General features: G+C 42.6%; 2 protein-coding genes across 3 annotated transcripts in view; both read right to left on the bottom strand.

Annotated features, from left to right (window-relative positions):
- The window catches only part of pklr (pyruvate kinase L/R), a 28737-nt gene extending 18400 nt beyond the window's left edge, over window positions 1-10337 (bottom strand). Inside the window, exons 1-2 of one of the 2 annotated variants that reach the window (XM_034102546.2) lie at window positions 7900-10337; window positions 1406-1570 (exon numbers count right to left, since the gene is read on the bottom strand). In XM_034102546.2, coding sequence (XP_033958437.1) covers window positions 1406-1570; window positions 7900-7924 — 190 coding nt within the window. In that variant the 5' untranslated portion in view covers window positions 7925-10337. The remainder of the gene's footprint in view (window positions 1-1405; window positions 1571-7899) is intronic. The other variant, XM_034102545.2, reaches the window with a different exon arrangement.
- Window positions 10338-10424: 87 nt separating this feature from the next.
- cyp11c1 (cytochrome P450, family 11, subfamily C, polypeptide 1) lies at window positions 10425-17682 on the bottom strand. The gene is made up of 9 exons (XM_034102547.1): window positions 17229-17682; window positions 16933-17088; window positions 16182-16396; window positions 13351-13554; window positions 12779-12960; window positions 12399-12565; window positions 11837-11915; window positions 11538-11753; window positions 10425-10809 (listed from the first exon to the last, which is right to left on the bottom strand). Exons 1-9 carry the CDS (start codon window positions 17561-17563, stop codon window positions 10699-10701), a joined length of 1665 nt encoding a protein of 554 aa, XP_033958438.1. The 5' UTR covers window positions 17564-17682; the 3' UTR covers window positions 10425-10698.
- Window positions 17683-17770: the final 88 nt, after the last annotated feature.

Genomic DNA, 17770 nt, shown 5'->3' with positions numbered 1-17770 from the left:
AACGCCACACACTTATTCTGATAGCTCCACACTGGCCAGCTATGTACTGGCTAGCGGAGATATATCAGCTGCTGTGCGGGCAGCCTTGGCAGCTCCCACTACGCAGGGACATACTGTCCCAAGCGGGGGGGCGATCTTTCACCCACACCCAGAGCGCTTGGCTCAATGGGCCTGGCCCGTGAGCGGTACCATAATCAGGGGTGCTTTGTCATAATGACCAAGCCCCCTGTGTCCTGGGCTATCCCTTACAAGGGCAAGCCTATTACTAAGCAACGGCTCTCCCACTGTTTTGTGGAAGCAATTGCTGTGGGGCCCATACAAGTCAGAGCTCGCAGGCACCCTCGGGTTCGCGAGTTTTCTCTTGACTCAGGGTCTGGCTGCATCCTGGGCTCTGTCCAGGATGTCTCCCATTCAAGACATTGGTGCAAGCGGCGAGCTGGGTTTCGCCGCTCACTTGTGTCCGCCTTTTAACAGTCTGGGCGTTCTACTCCCAGTTTGACTCAAGCAGTGCTGGGCACCTGGTTGAGTCGGAGTCCTACCTGTTAAAGTTCTGATCGGTTGGCGATTTTCGAGATAAGCTCGTCTGGCAATACGGGAGCTACAATATCCCATAGTGAGACATCGAACGGAGTGTTATGAATGAGAACTATAGGTTACTTACGTAACCCCAGGCCTCAGAGTAACATGAAGTGAGATGTCTCACCAGACGGCCCTCCTTGCTATGGTGAAGCTTATTTTGAATGACGCATGCGTTGTGGCGCAAGCTACTTATAGGGGGTGATTTCCCCTGACGCTGACGTCAAGATCACCAGACAATCAGGATTGGCGTAGTGAGATTGACCATTTTATTGACCAACAATATAATTGGAAGCGATTGATACATTGAAATTGAGATGGGGAGTTAATCTTGAATTGTCATCACAATTAAAATAATGTTAATCTTCAGCGTGTTTTGGATATGCTCTAAAACCACAATTGTTCTATGAAAAACAGCAAAGCAGTTTTTCCCTAATCCTAAAATTGGACCAAAAAACATAATCTCCTTGGCAGAGATAATACATTCACTACATGGTCTATCTACATTCTAGTTTATTTCTTTGGACACAAGAAATACCTGCCCTTGTGAGAAACGAAAGGTGATCTGGAAAATCAGAGCTTTCAAGAAAGTAGCAGTTAGTGTATTGTGTTTCCTTCTAGTAATCTTCTCCTGTTTTCTGGGCAGGAGAAAGGCCGAGTGAGCTTCACAGCCAAGACTCAAACTCTGCCAAAACACTGAGAGCCACCCAGCATCACCCCGGAGAGGTCAGCCTGACCGACTGCCAGCAATGACAGAAAAACAACAGTGGCAGAAAACAAACATGAAAGTAACTGAGACTCAGTGTCTGAGAACTGTGGTCACACTCACCAATGGTGCAGATTATGCTGGTGTTGCGCGCTGTGATTGGCTCCTGGTCGATGTCCAGCAGACAGAGATGCTCCAGGAAAGTGTCGGCCATGCTGGCGTCGAGTTGCTGCCGTTGGATGAAAGAGTCGGGCAGTGTCATCTGATCAGAGTAGCGCCTGATGCGAGCTGTACGAAGAGGAAGCAGAGAAATACTGTTAGCGGGATGAAGTCAGTCAGGAAAACTCAACCACTGACTGCAAAGACTTTAACCAAACACCTCTCATACCTCATTCACACCAACGCAACTCCGGTTCAAGCTCCGTGCTAGAGCTTTTCAGGTTCAGAACCAGTTCTTCGGTTTAGCTCTGGCTCTTTTCACACCGCCCAGAGTCCGACTGGTAATGCGTCGTTTGCGTCATGACGTAACCGTTTGCGTGCCTGCTTCATAAAGCCAAACCGCGCGGATGAAATCAGTTGCATTCATTTGCTCTATCTGCAGCTTTTCCGGAGTCATTTCTGTGGTTTAGTTATATTCAGGTTATATTCTTATAAAAAAGTGTACTCGTGTCTTTTTAAAGGTTTTTTTAAGGTTTTTTTAAAACACAACTTCTTCCGAGGTCGGTCTTATTTCTTAAGGTGGACTGAACCATGAGTGTGGAGTAACGTTGTATCTTTCATTTAAATGAACTGTAACCTTCACCCAGGTATGTAACAGCTGTTCTCAAATGAACACGTGAAGTAAAGTATAATATTTATAGTTTTATAGATGTATAATGAGTTATAATGAGAGGTGATCAACGTGACTGCTCAGGTTCCACCTTAACACGCAGACACCTTGCTTCACCATGAGCAGAATCCTTTATATATACAGTCTATAGCTGAAACTCTTGTTAAGTTTCTCCATCGTTGTGTACAAACCGTACAAACTGGATAAAACGCGGGCTTTTTGTTGTTGTTCAGGAGTTGATCTGTCTCTGCCCCCGCCTCGACGTAAGCGTGACGTATGTGGTGCTTTTGCTCTGGCCGGACAATTTTTTGGTGCTTGAAACGAACCGGATTCCGGAGCGGTGTAAAGAGGAAGACCTGGTGCTTTTCAAGCTCCAACTCCGAACCGGCCCTGAAACACCGTTGGTGTGAATGAGGTATCAGTGTAAAGGATAAGGAAGAACAACACTTTGGTTAGCCTGAGTAGCATGTGTTGAGATAAAAAAGGCACCCAGATTTTACATTTAAATTGTCAGTAAAAAGGAAATATATTTAGGCACACAGTCACAAAAACCCACATCACATAATGACCTGATATGAAGAAGAATCGGAGGGATGAAACCCTCTTTAAAGGGATAGTGGAAATTGAACCCCAAATAGTTTCGTTTTAACTTATATACAAGCATAATTACGTATCAAAACAATCACACCTGATTAAAAAAATATAATAATTGCCTTACGCATGTTAGAAGAACTTTATTGCAGCTTCCCCGAACTTTTTTAGAAACGAAATGATCGAGTCAGCCAAACCGGAAGTGAGGAAAACTCAGGAAGACGAAACAATAACAAACCATGGCGTCTATGCAGAATGAACGTGGAAGGGCAAATATACCAGACAAAGAAGAAGGATTGCACGAGGTATCCAGTGATGATAGCGAGTCAGAAACATCCTCTCGGCTTTCCTGCGAAAATGTAGTTTTAGGAACTGAATCTGAATCCGGTTCAGTAAGCGACGATGGTGAGAATATTGAGCCAGACGATGGACCATTACGTCCTTATTTGTTCGAGCCCAGGTGATGGAGTTAGTTCACGGCATGGGCAATGGCGAGGATGACCAGGACCAGGCGCCAGATGATGCACCCCTACGCACAAATAATCTTGACTGGTAGGTCCCTAAGCATAGCTCACGCTAGGCGCTATATTATATATTGCAAAAGTTGGCATGCATGCACTATGCAGCCTATGGCTATGCCCGAGGATGACTGCATGTAGGGTACATTTCATAACATACCAGGGTCAGGTTCACATAAATTATCTTGTCACATTTATTATTGTATATGTAACAGCCTTATGGGCATTAATTACATGAATACATTTAAATGAATTGTATACTAGCATGATATACAGCTAGAGCCAATCGGTCTTTTGACGTAGTATGGTCCTAATCCTAGGCTAGCCAGGCTGCCTGTCAAGTGTAGGCTGTACTCACAGTACTGTTAGTCTATCATGTCTATATGATGACTGTAGTGTACACATTCGACACTGTGTACCGGATTATCGGATGACGAGGCCTCCGGTCGCCTAATCGACAGGCAATAAATGGCGTTGTACACAATGGTACAGGCTAATGATGCATTAAATCAGCCAGAAAACATAATAAAATACTCGTGCCTCGTCCAATGTTTGTGCCCGTCTTCCTTTGTTTTCGTCATCACCCGAAGATTCCCGAAGTATTTTGTTTCATTGAGAGGGCGTGGTCGGGAGCAGTAAAATTGAAAATAAAATGAAACTAGGCGCATGAAATTAAAAAAAATGGTTTATTATGCTTATTTTTAATAAAAATACATAAGTTAAACCCAAAATTCGCGGATTTCCACTATCCCTTTAATGGTCACACATGCAGAGCACACAGCACACACAGTGACATTTGGCCTCTGCATTAACCCATCCTACCTTTCCAGGTTTTTACAAAAGTCTTTGAATATTTGCCTAACTTTTCCTTTTCAGATTGTTAAACATTTTGAGAATTGTTTAACTTTTCCCTTCAGATTTTGAAATGATATAATGATTGATAGTTTAAGTAATGTAATTATGTTATCATGCCATAGTCTTTTGATTTAATATTATGAAGCTAACGTAAATATAATCCTATATTGAAGACACTGCAATTTAACAGATTACAGAATTGATTGTGGCATCTCAACCGTTAACTAAAGCATGCAGGGTTAATTAAGTTTTACATGTTGACATTCATCTGTCATACGACTCAGTCATATACAAAAACTAAATATACTCTGCAGGGAAGAAAATATTGTTTTGAAAAGCAACACATTTGAAAACAGGAAGAAACACTGGTATTAATGCCATGTCGGGGTAATATTGACATTTGAAACAAATGAAAATACAAAAAGGGTCTCCACTCTAGGAATCCCTTGATATAAATAGTCTGTATTTCAGGAAATTGAAGAGGAAGGCATGCAGTTTAATACATTTTATCCTACCTTTAAATGAACTGTGGTAACAGCGATCAGACTCAATTGCAGCCTTAGGATTAGGGAGAACATGATTCAGGCAGGTAAAGTTTACCATCTCTATAGCGACACGCCGAGCTGTAGCTGTTCCAAATCTTTCCAAATCCTCAAACTCTTTGTGTAAATAATGCAGCAGACTTCCTTTCCACGATGCATAGACGTGTCTGTTATTTTGCAATGGCTTACTCAGTTACTGTTGTGGAGTAGGCCGAAACCCTCTCCACAACAGTTACTATATCTCCTATTATAGAAACTATCCACAAGACTGTAAGGTGGCATGTCCAATCAAACACACTACCATTATCATTCAAAATGTTAATTCAATCCTAGCCAGACATCACGGAAACATTCACTCCACATGCTTCAAAGAAACAGTATACACTTCAGCTGCAGTCTTTGGTGCGAACAGTTTAAGGTTAAGGTTAGGGTTAAGTTTAAGGAGCTTGAAAGCCACATTAAGCCCAATTCCTTCTCTCTGACAGAAACAGGAAATGTACTAAATGTTCGGAACAACGGTTTTAGATCAGCATATTTCAGACAAAAACGAATACAAAATAAATATTATAAAACTCAAAATACACTATAGTAGTTTTTCTTTTTTGTAAATCTTTTTGCTGCTTGGTTATTATTAGTCCCTGTAAATAACAAAAACGTTGTCTATATTTTGAATGTCACTTATTGCGCACAGTTTGTACCTGTTTGCAAAAAAATATTTTGTACGCACATAGTCAGGTAGGGCAGCAGGTGAAGTCAGGCCGATGCAGAGTCACATTTGGAGGGCTTGATAACCCCCCTCCCACTCCCCTCTCCACGCTTGTTGGTTTGGAACGGCACTTTGTGGCCGACCCTCCACGAGAACACTGAGTGAAAGTGAGTAGGGGGAGGTTTGGAATTGGGCCTTCAACTCTAATGGGACTGTTGAGGAGAGTGGGAACAGGTGCAAATGGGCGGGGCAGTGAGATGATGTGGAAAGGAGGGAAAGTCTCATGACGTTGGGTGGATGGATGGAAAATGGCAATGAAAGGGCTTTGAGAGATGAAAGAAGGGACAGAGAGGCAGACTGTGACAGGATGAAGACAAACTCGTGTCGTCTCAGAAGAGGAACGGGAAGAGACTGATATGGCCATAGCCGCGGGAAGTCATTTTGCTCAGGGGGTGCTGCCAAAAGTGGGGAGGAAATAAATTCAAGCCATCTGACTGATACAAATATATACTATGACTATTATATGCTACTGTATACAGCACATTTTATTTTAAGTAAAATCATAAATATTTTATGTAGTTTAATCATTTTTATTTAGGTGGTCACTCAAATGTACACCACTCACCAACAGGGGGTTGCAGCACCCCCAGCACCCCTACTTCCCGCGGCTATGGATATGGCTTTTTGTTGTTGTGCAGTCTGTGTAGAAGGTATGCTCTTCCCTATCCTAATATTTATGGTGCTAATGCATTCTTCATGAGGAAATGATCATGAATAGATGAGTGTGAAAGCTAAATGTATACTTGAAAACTGGTGTGATGCCAACGTTTAAACGATACATGAATTGTTTGTTGTAGACAACACATGCATATTTGGTGTTTTCGGCCACCCGATAAATATTAATATTACTCCTACTGTAGCTCTGGTTTGGTCTCCACACATTTCTGAGGGAAATATCTGTCTCTTTAGCTGCTTTGTTCACCAGCTAGTCATGTCCTGTGTGTTTCTGCTGCTGTTTGGTGTCCTATAGGAACTGGACTGCTAAAAATGAAGCTACAGGAGTTGCTAATCAAAATGCTGAAGTTACAGAAGATTGTAAAACCAAAACAGAGCCGAAAGATAAGACTGCAGGAAATTGCGTTCAAATTCAAAATGATGGGCTTAATTTCTTCAAGCTGTCTTTTGAGCCATTGTTATACAAATTTGATTCCACATATTTCTGTAGACACTCAAAACAGTTTCTCAAAAGAGGCCATTTTAAACAAAAAAACCAGTTGTTACGCTTATGTCTTTTTTGTATCTCTTAAAACTCAAGACGTACAGCTCTTTAAGCCTTTTAACACTGGCGTTTCCTGTCAACACTGCTGCTACTAAACCTGAGCGTACCGACCTGTAGACTGAGGCTGTGTCTTTCATGCAAAGTAATGTGGAACCTGGTTGAAGGCTCTGAAACAGTTCAATGCCATCCATTTTGAAGGATGTCAGAATCAATCATCCCTACAATGTCTGCCACCACAGGGGAGGAGGGAGTAAAGACCATCGAGGGGAAGGACGAGAGTAGAGGCTTACAGACAAGGTCGCTGCAAACGGCACAACGTGAGCAAAGGGGTGAGGACAAAAGAGAGGAAGGAGGGGGGACGAGTGGAGGGCGAGGTGACGAACCACTAACGGGAATCTAACCACTAAAGGTTTCTATGGATCAACAAAGGAGAAATTCATTTATTTTTGCTATGCCTGCAGGATTAACAACTTGTTGATCTATATCATTTAATAGTGTTGTTTTTTAATTGTGTGCTATAAATTAAAGTGCTATGTGGAGAATAGACAGAATGACAAAGAGGGAAGTCTGCAGAGGAAACTCCCTGGTGAAAACGGTGACTTTTCCTGTGGATTCGGTAGCTTGTCCTCTCTTTCTGTTCCAGTCTTTCTCTCTCCCTCCACCTCCATGTGACCCAGTTCTCTCGCACCGCTGCACACATCATTATGTGTCCCACTGAGATTCTGCAGCCCTGACACATCCCAGAGCGTACACATGGAAACACGTACGCACACATGTGCATGCACGTACCTGTTACTGGAAGGCTGGCTGACTAAAAATAAAGCAGGTCAAAGACAGTTGCGGTATCATAAATGATGGCTGATAAGATGGGTGAGGCAGGTGATGGGTGTGTCCTGTTGCAGAAGGTCACATTCCTGCATGAACACCGGTCACTGAGCATGTGTGCAATGGACCGCTGAACCCAAGGTTAGAGAGCAACTTCTGCACTAAAGTTTAAAAAAGTAAAAGTATATGACAAATGACTAAGTGATGCATCATCTTAACTACAAAAAACATCTGGATCATTTCTGATGAGATCATTTGATTTGTCATAACCACGGGTATTGGAATATGATAAATGAATATAGCCACAAATACACATCATTAACGGCACATATATTCTGTGTCTTTGGACATTAACAGTTAATCCAGATAAATCATTATTTCGGGATTTTTAATCATGCTGAAGTTATATGACAAATATGTAAAAGTTGTTAAAGCTACACATATTATAAAATAACATTATTGTTCAACTTACCCATTTTACCCATAAATACATCCATTTTTAATAAGAAATCCACTGCACAGTTCTTTCTACTAGTTTTTTTTTTTTCAATATCCTGCAATTTGTCTATATTTCTCCTCTGCCTTTATCCTTGTCTGTGCTCAGGTCACGCACTTTTCATTATCTAAGTTTAGCGTCAGCGGAACAAGCCTGGTTCAGTCTCGTTCCTTCAGTTTCACACTCTGACCCCTCTGACTAAAGAATCATTAACATTTCAATAATAGCTTCAAAGCAAAATGCCAAATATTTGCTCTTTCCAGACTCTCATATTGTGTTTATTTTCTTTGTATTTCATTGTTGTAAACGTTTTGGGTTTTGGACAAACTAAACATTTAATGACATAAAATTTAAAAAATGTACTTGTGCTTTTGTGAAACTTTTGACAGACTCGATAATTTATTAGTTAAATGTATAAATAATAAATGAACAGATGAATACATGAAGGAAGGATTCTAATAGGCCAATGTTAATAGGTCATTTATAAATGCCTCTACAGTAGTTTCCAGACAGCCGCTATAAATGTTAATAAGTTATTGAACAATCATTTTTAGCACAAATGGCCTACAGCAAAGGTCAAAGGTAAAGATAATAATAATAATTAGTGGGATACATGTGATGAAATGAAAAGCTAAAAACAAAAATACTAAACTTGTAAACCACTGCAGTTTTATTAATAGATTATAACTGTGTTTAACGTAGTAGTATATTATTAACTTTCCATTGATTATACACTTTTTGAAGCTTGACTTACTACAAAATGGTATTTGACCAGAAGAACAAGTCAGAAGGAATTTGTTGAAATTGAGTTCAAGGTTTCCTAATCCCAGAACGTTTTTGTACCTTGGAAAAAGTTTGTATCGTCTCTAATCTGTTGTCCTCCACATTTTGCATTCACAGTAGGTTGCTGTTTTATTGGAAAACACACACAACTGTCTCCATGTTCGACACCTGATAACGGCTGATGTTATATAGCTGTGAGACTTTGACAAATGAGATGACATAGAGATTATGTGTCTTCCACTCACTGACACGGATGACTTTGCGCTTCCTGGAGTGCATGGAGCAGATTTTGTATCTATGCAGAGTCACTCATGGACCCAGACTGTCAGACAGTCAGAGTGTAAATCTTTAGCCAGAGCACAAACAGACCTTTGTTCCTCAGTACACAAGAGAAGCTGCAGCCCTGAGCAGGGGCGCCGTAAGGGGGTGAAAAGTTAGGACGATTCTCAGTGAGCCGGGCCTAATAAGGCCTAACCAAACCGAGCGAGGCCGAGCGAGGCCTGCAGTGGAAACGCGCCATAAGGGCCCGTGACTGACAGGGGCCCAAACTATTTGAGAACATTAAGAAAAAAATGTTTAAAGGGGACCTATCGTGCAAAATGCACCTTTGTACGCCTTTTATTCATGAATATGTGTCCCCGGCGTTCCAGGGAACTCACCAAGTGTCAGCAAACACAACCCTCTCTCTTTTCCTCCATACCCAAAGTCTCTAAAAACTGGGCTTTAACGGATCTGATACAGACTGATCCAGATTTGAAAATAGTCTGACGTCAGTGACGCGGAGCTCCGCCTATATGGCCAACTCTACACCTATCAGGGGAATGAGAGGTTGCCATGGCATGGTAACAGCATGGTAACATGACGCTCTTGCAGGGGGGCGTGGTCAGCTGCAGCGCATGCAAAGACAGGGGTGGAGGAGAGCAAAATAGAGCGAAATGAGGCATGGCTAAAATGCATGATCTGTTTGGTATTTTGAAAAAGAAAACGTATAAATATACCTTATATAGGTATGGCCCTACAATATATTATTCAAATATAGCATGATCGGTCTCCTTTAAGTTACCTTTGTGATATCTTTTCATGGGGACCAAAATCCCTGGCGGCACCCCTGGCCCTGAGTGACACACACCTATGATATAATGTTATTGAACGTAATTACCCGACTGGAGTAAAGGTTGGTTTTACGCATGCAGACCAACTTTTGCAACACTTGGTTGGTAGGCAACTTTAACTTTCGTTTTTTGGTAACATCAAGCACTTCATTTTCGTGTTTCAGGCTAGAGTATTTTTATGAAACGTGTCAACAAACAAGTGACTAAAGCGGAAACAATAAATCATCATTATCTGATGGAGGAAAATAAATAGTGTGCAAGAAAGGTTTTTCAGAAGAACAATAAACAACCTAACAAAAACAGCTTGTAAAATGAACAGCAGGGTACAGAACGTCTATGCACGCTGCATAAAGTGCTTACACTGTAGGTTACAGTTACAGAGGCAGATAAGGAAGTAAGGTTGTACAGTTTAGATATTAATAAAGGAAACAAACAACCTGTTCGATCCATGAAGCAGGCCCAGAGGACAGTGAGGAGGGGCCGAAGGGAGGGGCAAGACTGACACATTTAACTGAATGTGTTGATATGCGTGTTAGCGCCATCAGGTGGGAAACAATGCAACTGTTGCTTTTGCAAGCTGAGCCACAATGAAGACAGCAGGAGAACGACATTTTAGGCTACTTTATTTACCAGCAATTTGAATATTTTGGGTTAAAAGCTCAGTATTTAAGGAAGAAAAACTCAGTGCAAGCTCCAGGGAGTATCATCAGAAATATGGTTGTTATGTTTTGAGATTCAAGCTTTAAGCTACAAAGTGTGATAAAAAAATGTTGATATCATTAGTCTCTTCCGTGTGTGCGTGCGTGTGTGTGTGTGTGTGTGTGTGTGTGTGTGTGTGTGTGTGTGTGTGTGTGTGTGTGTGTGTGTGTGTGTGTGTGTGTCAGAGTTGGCTGAAAGTGATCCTTGGCGGGGTCTCAGGCTGGAGGATGAGGGTGCATGTGGTTCTGATGTCCTCTGAGGATGACACGCTGAGATGGAAGCTCAGCAGGATCTAAACAGAGAGGGAGGAGAGAGGAGAGGCAGGGGGAGAAGGTCATGGAGGTGTTAATACTGAGTGAAGAGCACATGTTAAGAAGGATCACAGTTATGCTATACATAGCAACAGTTATTAAAAGGTTCATATTTCTATTTTGTGCCTCTAATGTGACATGTTTGGAGGCTTTAATGTTCATAATCTGCTTTATTTTTATAAATACTGCCTGTGCTGCAGCACCTCTTTTCACCCTCTGTCTGAAACCAGAGCCCAGTCTGCTCTGATTGGTTAGCTGGCCGGCTCTTTTGTGATTGGTCAACCGCAGATATCCGGCCCCTAGCATGTACAATGTGTTTGAGCGCTAGCCTATCAAACGTGAGTGTTAAATAATTACTTAAACTGTGGGTTTTCTCTGGAAGTTTTTCCTTGTACGATGTGAGGGTCTAAGGACAGAGGGTGTCGTATTGTCATACTGATATTCTGTACACACTGTGAAGTCCACTGAGACAAATGTAACATTTGTGATATTGGGCTGTATAAATAAACATTGATTGATTGATTGATTGATTGATTGATTGATTGATTGATTGATTGATTGATTGATAAAGAAAGGAGGTGTTTCAGGAAAAATACAAATAAAAAGTTAGTGGAAAATTAGCATTTTAACATTATTTCCATGTTATGCTTTTTGCTTCACATCCTTCCTCTCTGACTTCATCCTCCTTTTCTCATCTGCTATTACTCACATGCATGAGTAAGAGCTGCATCTCGTTCTCAGCAATCCTCCTCCCGACACACTGCCTCGCCCCAAAGCCAAATGCCAGGGAGCGAAACCCCCCTGCCCCCTCTTCTCTCTGGCCCCCCTCCCTGCTGCTGCCCCACCGCCCAGGGTCAAAGCGCAGCGGATCCTCAAACACATCCGCACTCCTTCCCAGGGGGTAAAGACAGGCCTGGACCATGGTCTGAGGAGAGAGAGGATGGCCGTCACACACACATAGGTCAGATGAAGCAGTGAGTGCTCCACACTGTGACAATGATCACTCACCCCAGCAGGAATGTGGTAATTCTGAATAACAATGTCTTTGATGGGATACCGCTGCACTGTCGTTCCCACCGGGTATAACCTGACACAACACACATACACACAGCACACACACATAAATGTGTTACCATTCACTAGGAAATATGGAACATATAAGTCATGTATAAACAATATATCACATTCATCATCACATATCAGCAAATACATCACACACGTTCAAAAACATTGCATTTAGCAAAAAATGAGATAAGAAACATTGTGCAGACATGAACTTTAATGCCCATGCTCTAAAGCACTCTTATATCTTTCTGCCTCCCTATTAGTGATACTTTCATGAAAACCTCAACACAATTTATCTTTGGATATGATAATTTAGCATGTTGTCTTTGCCATCTTTCTTTTCCTGGTTTTGATTAAAGGTTGGTTTTAAAGCACAATGAAGGTGCACCTATACTGATAGGAACCTGCAGGCGACAGAGTACATACACACTGCAGAAATGAAGTGTGTGTATCTAGGTGGCCTACTTTAATCAGGCCATGAGCAGATGTCTTGAGTATGCTGTACCTGAGAATCTCCTTGATTGTGCCCTTCAGTAGAGGTGCCCCCTGCAGGGCTTTCTGAGGGTCACCACCAGCCTGTGCACACGACAACCTCACCTGCTGCCTCACCCTCTCCTGCACCTCGGGGTTACGGCCCAGCTCAAACAGAGCAAACTGCAGGGGCACCGCTGTCTGCAGAGGGGGGGGGGGGGGAGTGACAGGGAGTCAGTCAGTGACAGGAAAACAAACACAAGCAACAACACACACACACACACACACACACACACACACACACACACACACACACACACACACACACACACACACACACACACACACACACACACACACACACACACACACACACACACACACACACACACACACACACACACACACACACACCGTGTCCACCCCTCCAGCCATCAGCTCAGTGATGTTGGCTTTGATGAGGTCCAAAGACAGCTGTCCTTTCTCCATGAGTTGACCCAGAACCCCGGTGTACTGAACTCGAGCTGCTCCGGCCCCGGACCCCTGAGCCTGGGAGGAAGACATTCGTCGGTACCCCTTCTGGATCCTCGCCTCCGCTGGAAAAGGATGAGAACAAGATGGCACAAAAGTCAGAAAATATGGTAGTAATGAGGTAGGATACTGAAACAGATTGAATTGAGTCAAGCATCCTTCACATTCAGTTCCTGCCTAATTACTGGGATAATCTTTCAGGCATCGCTAATGATTTTTCACTTTTCCCACATGCAGACATTCAGGAACATTTCCGTTTTGAGCCTTTTAACACATGCCATGGCAGTGCTGAAACAGATTGGGCAAAAGGCAGTAAAGCAGGCTTGAACTTTTGGATGCCAACCCCAATAAACCTAGCAGAAGACAGAGAAGTAAGGGCAAGGTTGGAGGTACATAAACGTTTTAAAGATAGACAGACATAAACTAAATTAAATCAGTGCTTGTATTGTGCCTACCATGGCTGAAGATGTGGTCCCATGCGTTGGCGTGCTGAGTCCACAGGGGCGCGCCGATGCGGAGCAGCAGGCGGGGGGGCAGGTAGAGGAGAGGGGGGGTTGTTGCCAGCATTCGCTCCACGGCCCAGATGAACTTCTGGGACTCCAGGGAGGGAGATGAGGAGAAGAGGCCAATACGTTCTCCATAGAGCACATGGCAACTGGCTGCAGGGGGAGGAGGGGAGATGGGGGTGAGACATGTGTTTCAAGGTATGCAAACAAGCTAAGGCTAGAGGTTGAAAACACAGTTGAATTTCTTGAAATAATAATCTCAAATAGCCTATAAAACCTACAGACTAGTTTTTGAAATGCAACGCTTGAAGGATTACCTGGCCCTATGGGTTAAAGTGAAGTAAAGTTAAAAAAGATGCTTGAGGAAAGAACTTTTTCTGTGTTTTTCAAATCCAGTTCCACACAGAGACAATTATGTTTTCTGAGTGCATACCTTGTCTCGGAGGAACTGCCTTTCCTCCATCCATCAGCTATGAGACATGCTTGTATTATATTAACTTCACATCACTGACTGGAATAGAGTTTCTTGCAGCTCTATTCCTATCCTGGCTTAACACCTGGCTCCGTGTGCAGCGGTCCATTAGGAGCAGACTAGCATGACTCAAAGTTATCAACTCTCCCTCCTTCACTCTCTGTATCTCTCTCTGTCACTCACACTCACACTCACACACACACACACACACACACACACACACACACACACACACACACACACACACACACACACACACACACACACACACACACACACACACACACACACACACACACACACACACACACACACACACACACACACACACACACACACACACACATATTCAAGTGTTCAGCACACTCACTGAGTCACACAAGCATTCACACTTGTGAATGTGGCATGTTGCAGATGAAAGGAGCAGAATGCGGGAGCTTTGATCATCTTTGTTGGCGTTTCTATTTTAAAGGTGCGTGTTCTCCTGGACCTCCCACATCTATAATATGTTAACAACAGATATGCCTCGGGTTAAAATAAGATTTGGTTCTCATGAGAGCTGAGAATATTTTAGTCGCAATGAGACATTAACACCTCTTAAGCCCGACGGACCTGGTTCCGGGGCCGAAATCGCGTGATTTGCAGGAAACAACGTCTAAGGAACCTTAATATTTGATAAACTATGAATATTTTATATCCATATAACGGGAAAAAACTCATTTAACTGATCTTTTTCATTTTTTTTCTTTAAAACACACAATGCTAACACTGACCCTCTGAATTAGCCCCGAGCGAAAAATGCTAACCTATTACTGCACCGAAAATCACTCCTAGCTCCCTTATTACTTATCCTAGGTGCACATCCAACACATCGTTTATGATCGTAAAGACACAGAATCTAACGGTGCCCACCTCAACACTGAAAGATACAAACTCGCGACGTTATCAACAAAAACGTACATCAAAACATGTGGCGCAAGGTAGCCACAACCGCTAACATGGCTTATCTTGGCCAGAAACTGGTCTTCAATGGCATTAAAACGATAAAAACGATGCTGTAGTTAATCCATAGGTTAATATCCAATGTGAATGTGTCCCCTTTCAAATGTTCTGATAATCTATAAGCAATAAAACTGCGTTTCCGTTTCTAGAAGTCAGAGCAGGGATATTTCTACCCTCTGCTGAAAGCTTGCATGTGCAGAGACACAACTTTTTTTTAACATGAGTGTGTGCGCGGGATTTCCCTTGGATTATATTGGCTCTAACGGTCAGGAAGAGATGTCACATGTCAAAATCGAGCAAGGGGGGCCAGAGATATGGAAAATCCACCCAAATCAAATCAAATCAAGTTTTATTTATATAGCACATTTATAAACGATCTTTGGTCGAGCCAAAGTGCTGTACATGTAATAAAATTAGCCTACAGTAGAGACACTTTACAGCAAATACAACAGCACAGATTGTTCAGAATATCAGTATGAGAAAAAACGACACCCTCTATCCTTAGACCCTCACATCGTACAAGGAAACACTTCCAGAGAAAAACCCACAGTTTAAGGGGAAAAAATGGGAGAAACCTCAGGGAGAGCAACAAATGGCCCAAGAAGAGTTTTTTTGCTAAATCTGTCTAAAAAGGTCAAATATCACTTGTTTTGCATCAGTCTTGATACAGGGTACTTATTATATGTTGTACTTTGGATTTCTAAAGCTTTTAGTCTACTAACCCATCATCCAAGGTTAGTTTTCACTATAAGTACAAAATATTTTTTGGACGAACACTATAATTTACAGTTTTTTTACCATGTTCAATCTGAATTTTCTTTAAAATAAAAAACATCTATATTGATTCTGACTTTTCTACATCCAACTCACAGGTTTATCATTACTTTGAGAAAAAAGATTATTAATTTAACGCTTTTAAAAGGGAAGATATGGTCATTTGTTCTGGGAATGTCATTTTCAAGCCTGAAACCTGAAAAACAGGCTTGGGGCCTAACAAAGACCAGCAGATTTTGTAAAAGAGAATTTGTTATTCGATCATTTGATAAGCTGTCACAGCCTACGTCAGCATTTGTGATTTAACTTGGCTAATAAATAGAGTGAATGAAAGCCAATCTAAATGGGGAGATGACATTTATCCAAAACCATCCGTACCCTACCGAGGATGTCAATGTCATGACAAATATGTATGAAATGCTCACCAAGACAGAAGGAGTCAGTATTTTGTGGAGTTGATGAGTTGACATGTTCCCATGTAAATGTTTACTGTGCAATCAAACAAAGAAACGGCAGGTCACAAATCACTGACCTTCCAGTGCAAATCGGAAGAGGTCAGGACTGGGGTCCACGGTCAGACTGCGTTTCCCCCCCTCGACTCTGCCCTCCTTCCCCACTCTCACTTGCAGCATTCGACTGAAGTCCCTTGCAACCTCATCAAGTAGGGGCAGAAAACGCTTTACGGGCGCACTCATCATCACCTCCCTGTTGAGGATCAGGCGATCAGCTCGCCACTCCTCACCGTTCCTGTGAAGAGAAAGGGAGCATATTAGTTGACCTGGTTCACTTCCTGATTCTGAAAACTAGTATACCTTTCTCAGCAGATGTGCTATTCAGTTACTTAACTTCTTAAGTATAGACTAGGTTCTGGTTCCCTATCAATTTGTGTTTCCCCTTGGTTTAAAATATTTGTATCCTGACATGTATGCATTTCTCTACAAAGAAAAAACTTGTGCCATCAAAATATTTGAAAGATGATACAATCATATTAAGTGTAGGAGCTTTAAAAACTATAGCAACAATTGATAGCAGAATACTTTACTGAAGCAGAATGATTGAAGGACCAACAGAAAATGTGCAAGATGATGATGGCACAAGTGATTTCATAAATGCATACACACTCAAAACACACATACAATGAAAACCTTCATACACTCATTCTCGTTAACCTGTCTTCTTGCATATCGATGACTATGAAGTCCCCAAAAGGTTGAGTCCCCACAAAGCGACTGAAACAGACATACAGTTTGTAAACATAAGTTGAACTGAGGTGTGTGACTGACTTGAGGAAGACTCCCTTGCTGAGCTGCCGGGTCTCTCTGTGAGTTGCCCAGGGCTGCAGGGTCATGCGTCGGGGGTGCAGGCCCTCTGAGCGGAACAGCTCAGCGATGTCCAGCGGCAAAATTATGTTCACACTGCTCTGGGTGCCCACATGCTCCCTAAACAGACACAGAAACACACACACAAACAGAAAGGCTATGGTGTTAACTGACATGTATTACTTTTACATACATATATTAGAAAACAACTCAAGGGTCAATGACACGCTTAGGGAAAGGCCATCCTGTCTTCCTGCTACCTGTAGATGGGGCCGAGGGCTTTGAAGGTCCTCTCCATGTGTAAGTGAAGATGCCGGAAACGGTCTTCTCTCCAGAACTTCACCAGGTTGACCCAGCCACTCCTGCCTGTGTGAGGGATCTCCTCAAAGCTCCTCACCCGTCCTTCCACACCCTTCTTTCTGACTCCTGTACTCTCAGCTGCTTTTCTGCCCTCCAGCTTCCCATGTGCCACCGTCCCTGCCGCCGCCATGCTGAAAGCTCTCCGAGGTGCGACGCCACAGAGCAGATTTCTGGACCCGCAGGTTTGCTGTGCTCCGACACACACAGTCACTCGGATGTTCATCATGCTCCTCATGGTCCAGACGAGATGTGTCCGTCGGTCTCATTCAGAGTTGTGACACCGCTCGTTGTTGTCAATTATTTCCCACCTTCTACCTCAAGCTCATATCCTTGAATGTGCTCCATTGCTCTGATGAAGTGATAGCGGACGATAATTTATGGATGTAAAGATCAGAGTTCAAGAGAATCACAACAAAGCCCAAATGTCAGAGTGATCCTGAAC

The sequence above is a fragment of the Pseudochaenichthys georgianus genome, chromosome 16 (assembly GCF_902827115.2).
Source record: "Pseudochaenichthys georgianus chromosome 16, fPseGeo1.2, whole genome shotgun sequence".
Taxonomy (NCBI): Eukaryota; Metazoa; Chordata; class Actinopteri; order Perciformes; family Channichthyidae; genus Pseudochaenichthys; species Pseudochaenichthys georgianus.
The sequence above is the reverse complement of the archived record's forward strand: the minus strand, read 5'-3'. Positions and strand labels throughout refer to the sequence as shown.

Excerpts from the sequence above, each read along its gene's own strand:
- cyp11c1 (XM_034102547.1), bottom strand. The coding sequence starts at position 17,563 with ATGAGGAGCATGATGAACATCCGAGTGACTGTGTGTGTCGGAGCACAG. Across the intron at positions 16,397-16,932 it reads AGCAAGGGAGTCTTCCTCAA|GAACGGTGAGGAGTGGCGAG; the intron begins GTCAGTCACACA and ends TTCTCTTCACAG. Across the intron at positions 10,810-11,537 it reads TGCAGCTCTTACTCATGCAT|ATCCTGCTGAGCTTCCATCT; the intron begins GTGAGTAATAGC and ends CTCTCTGTTTAG.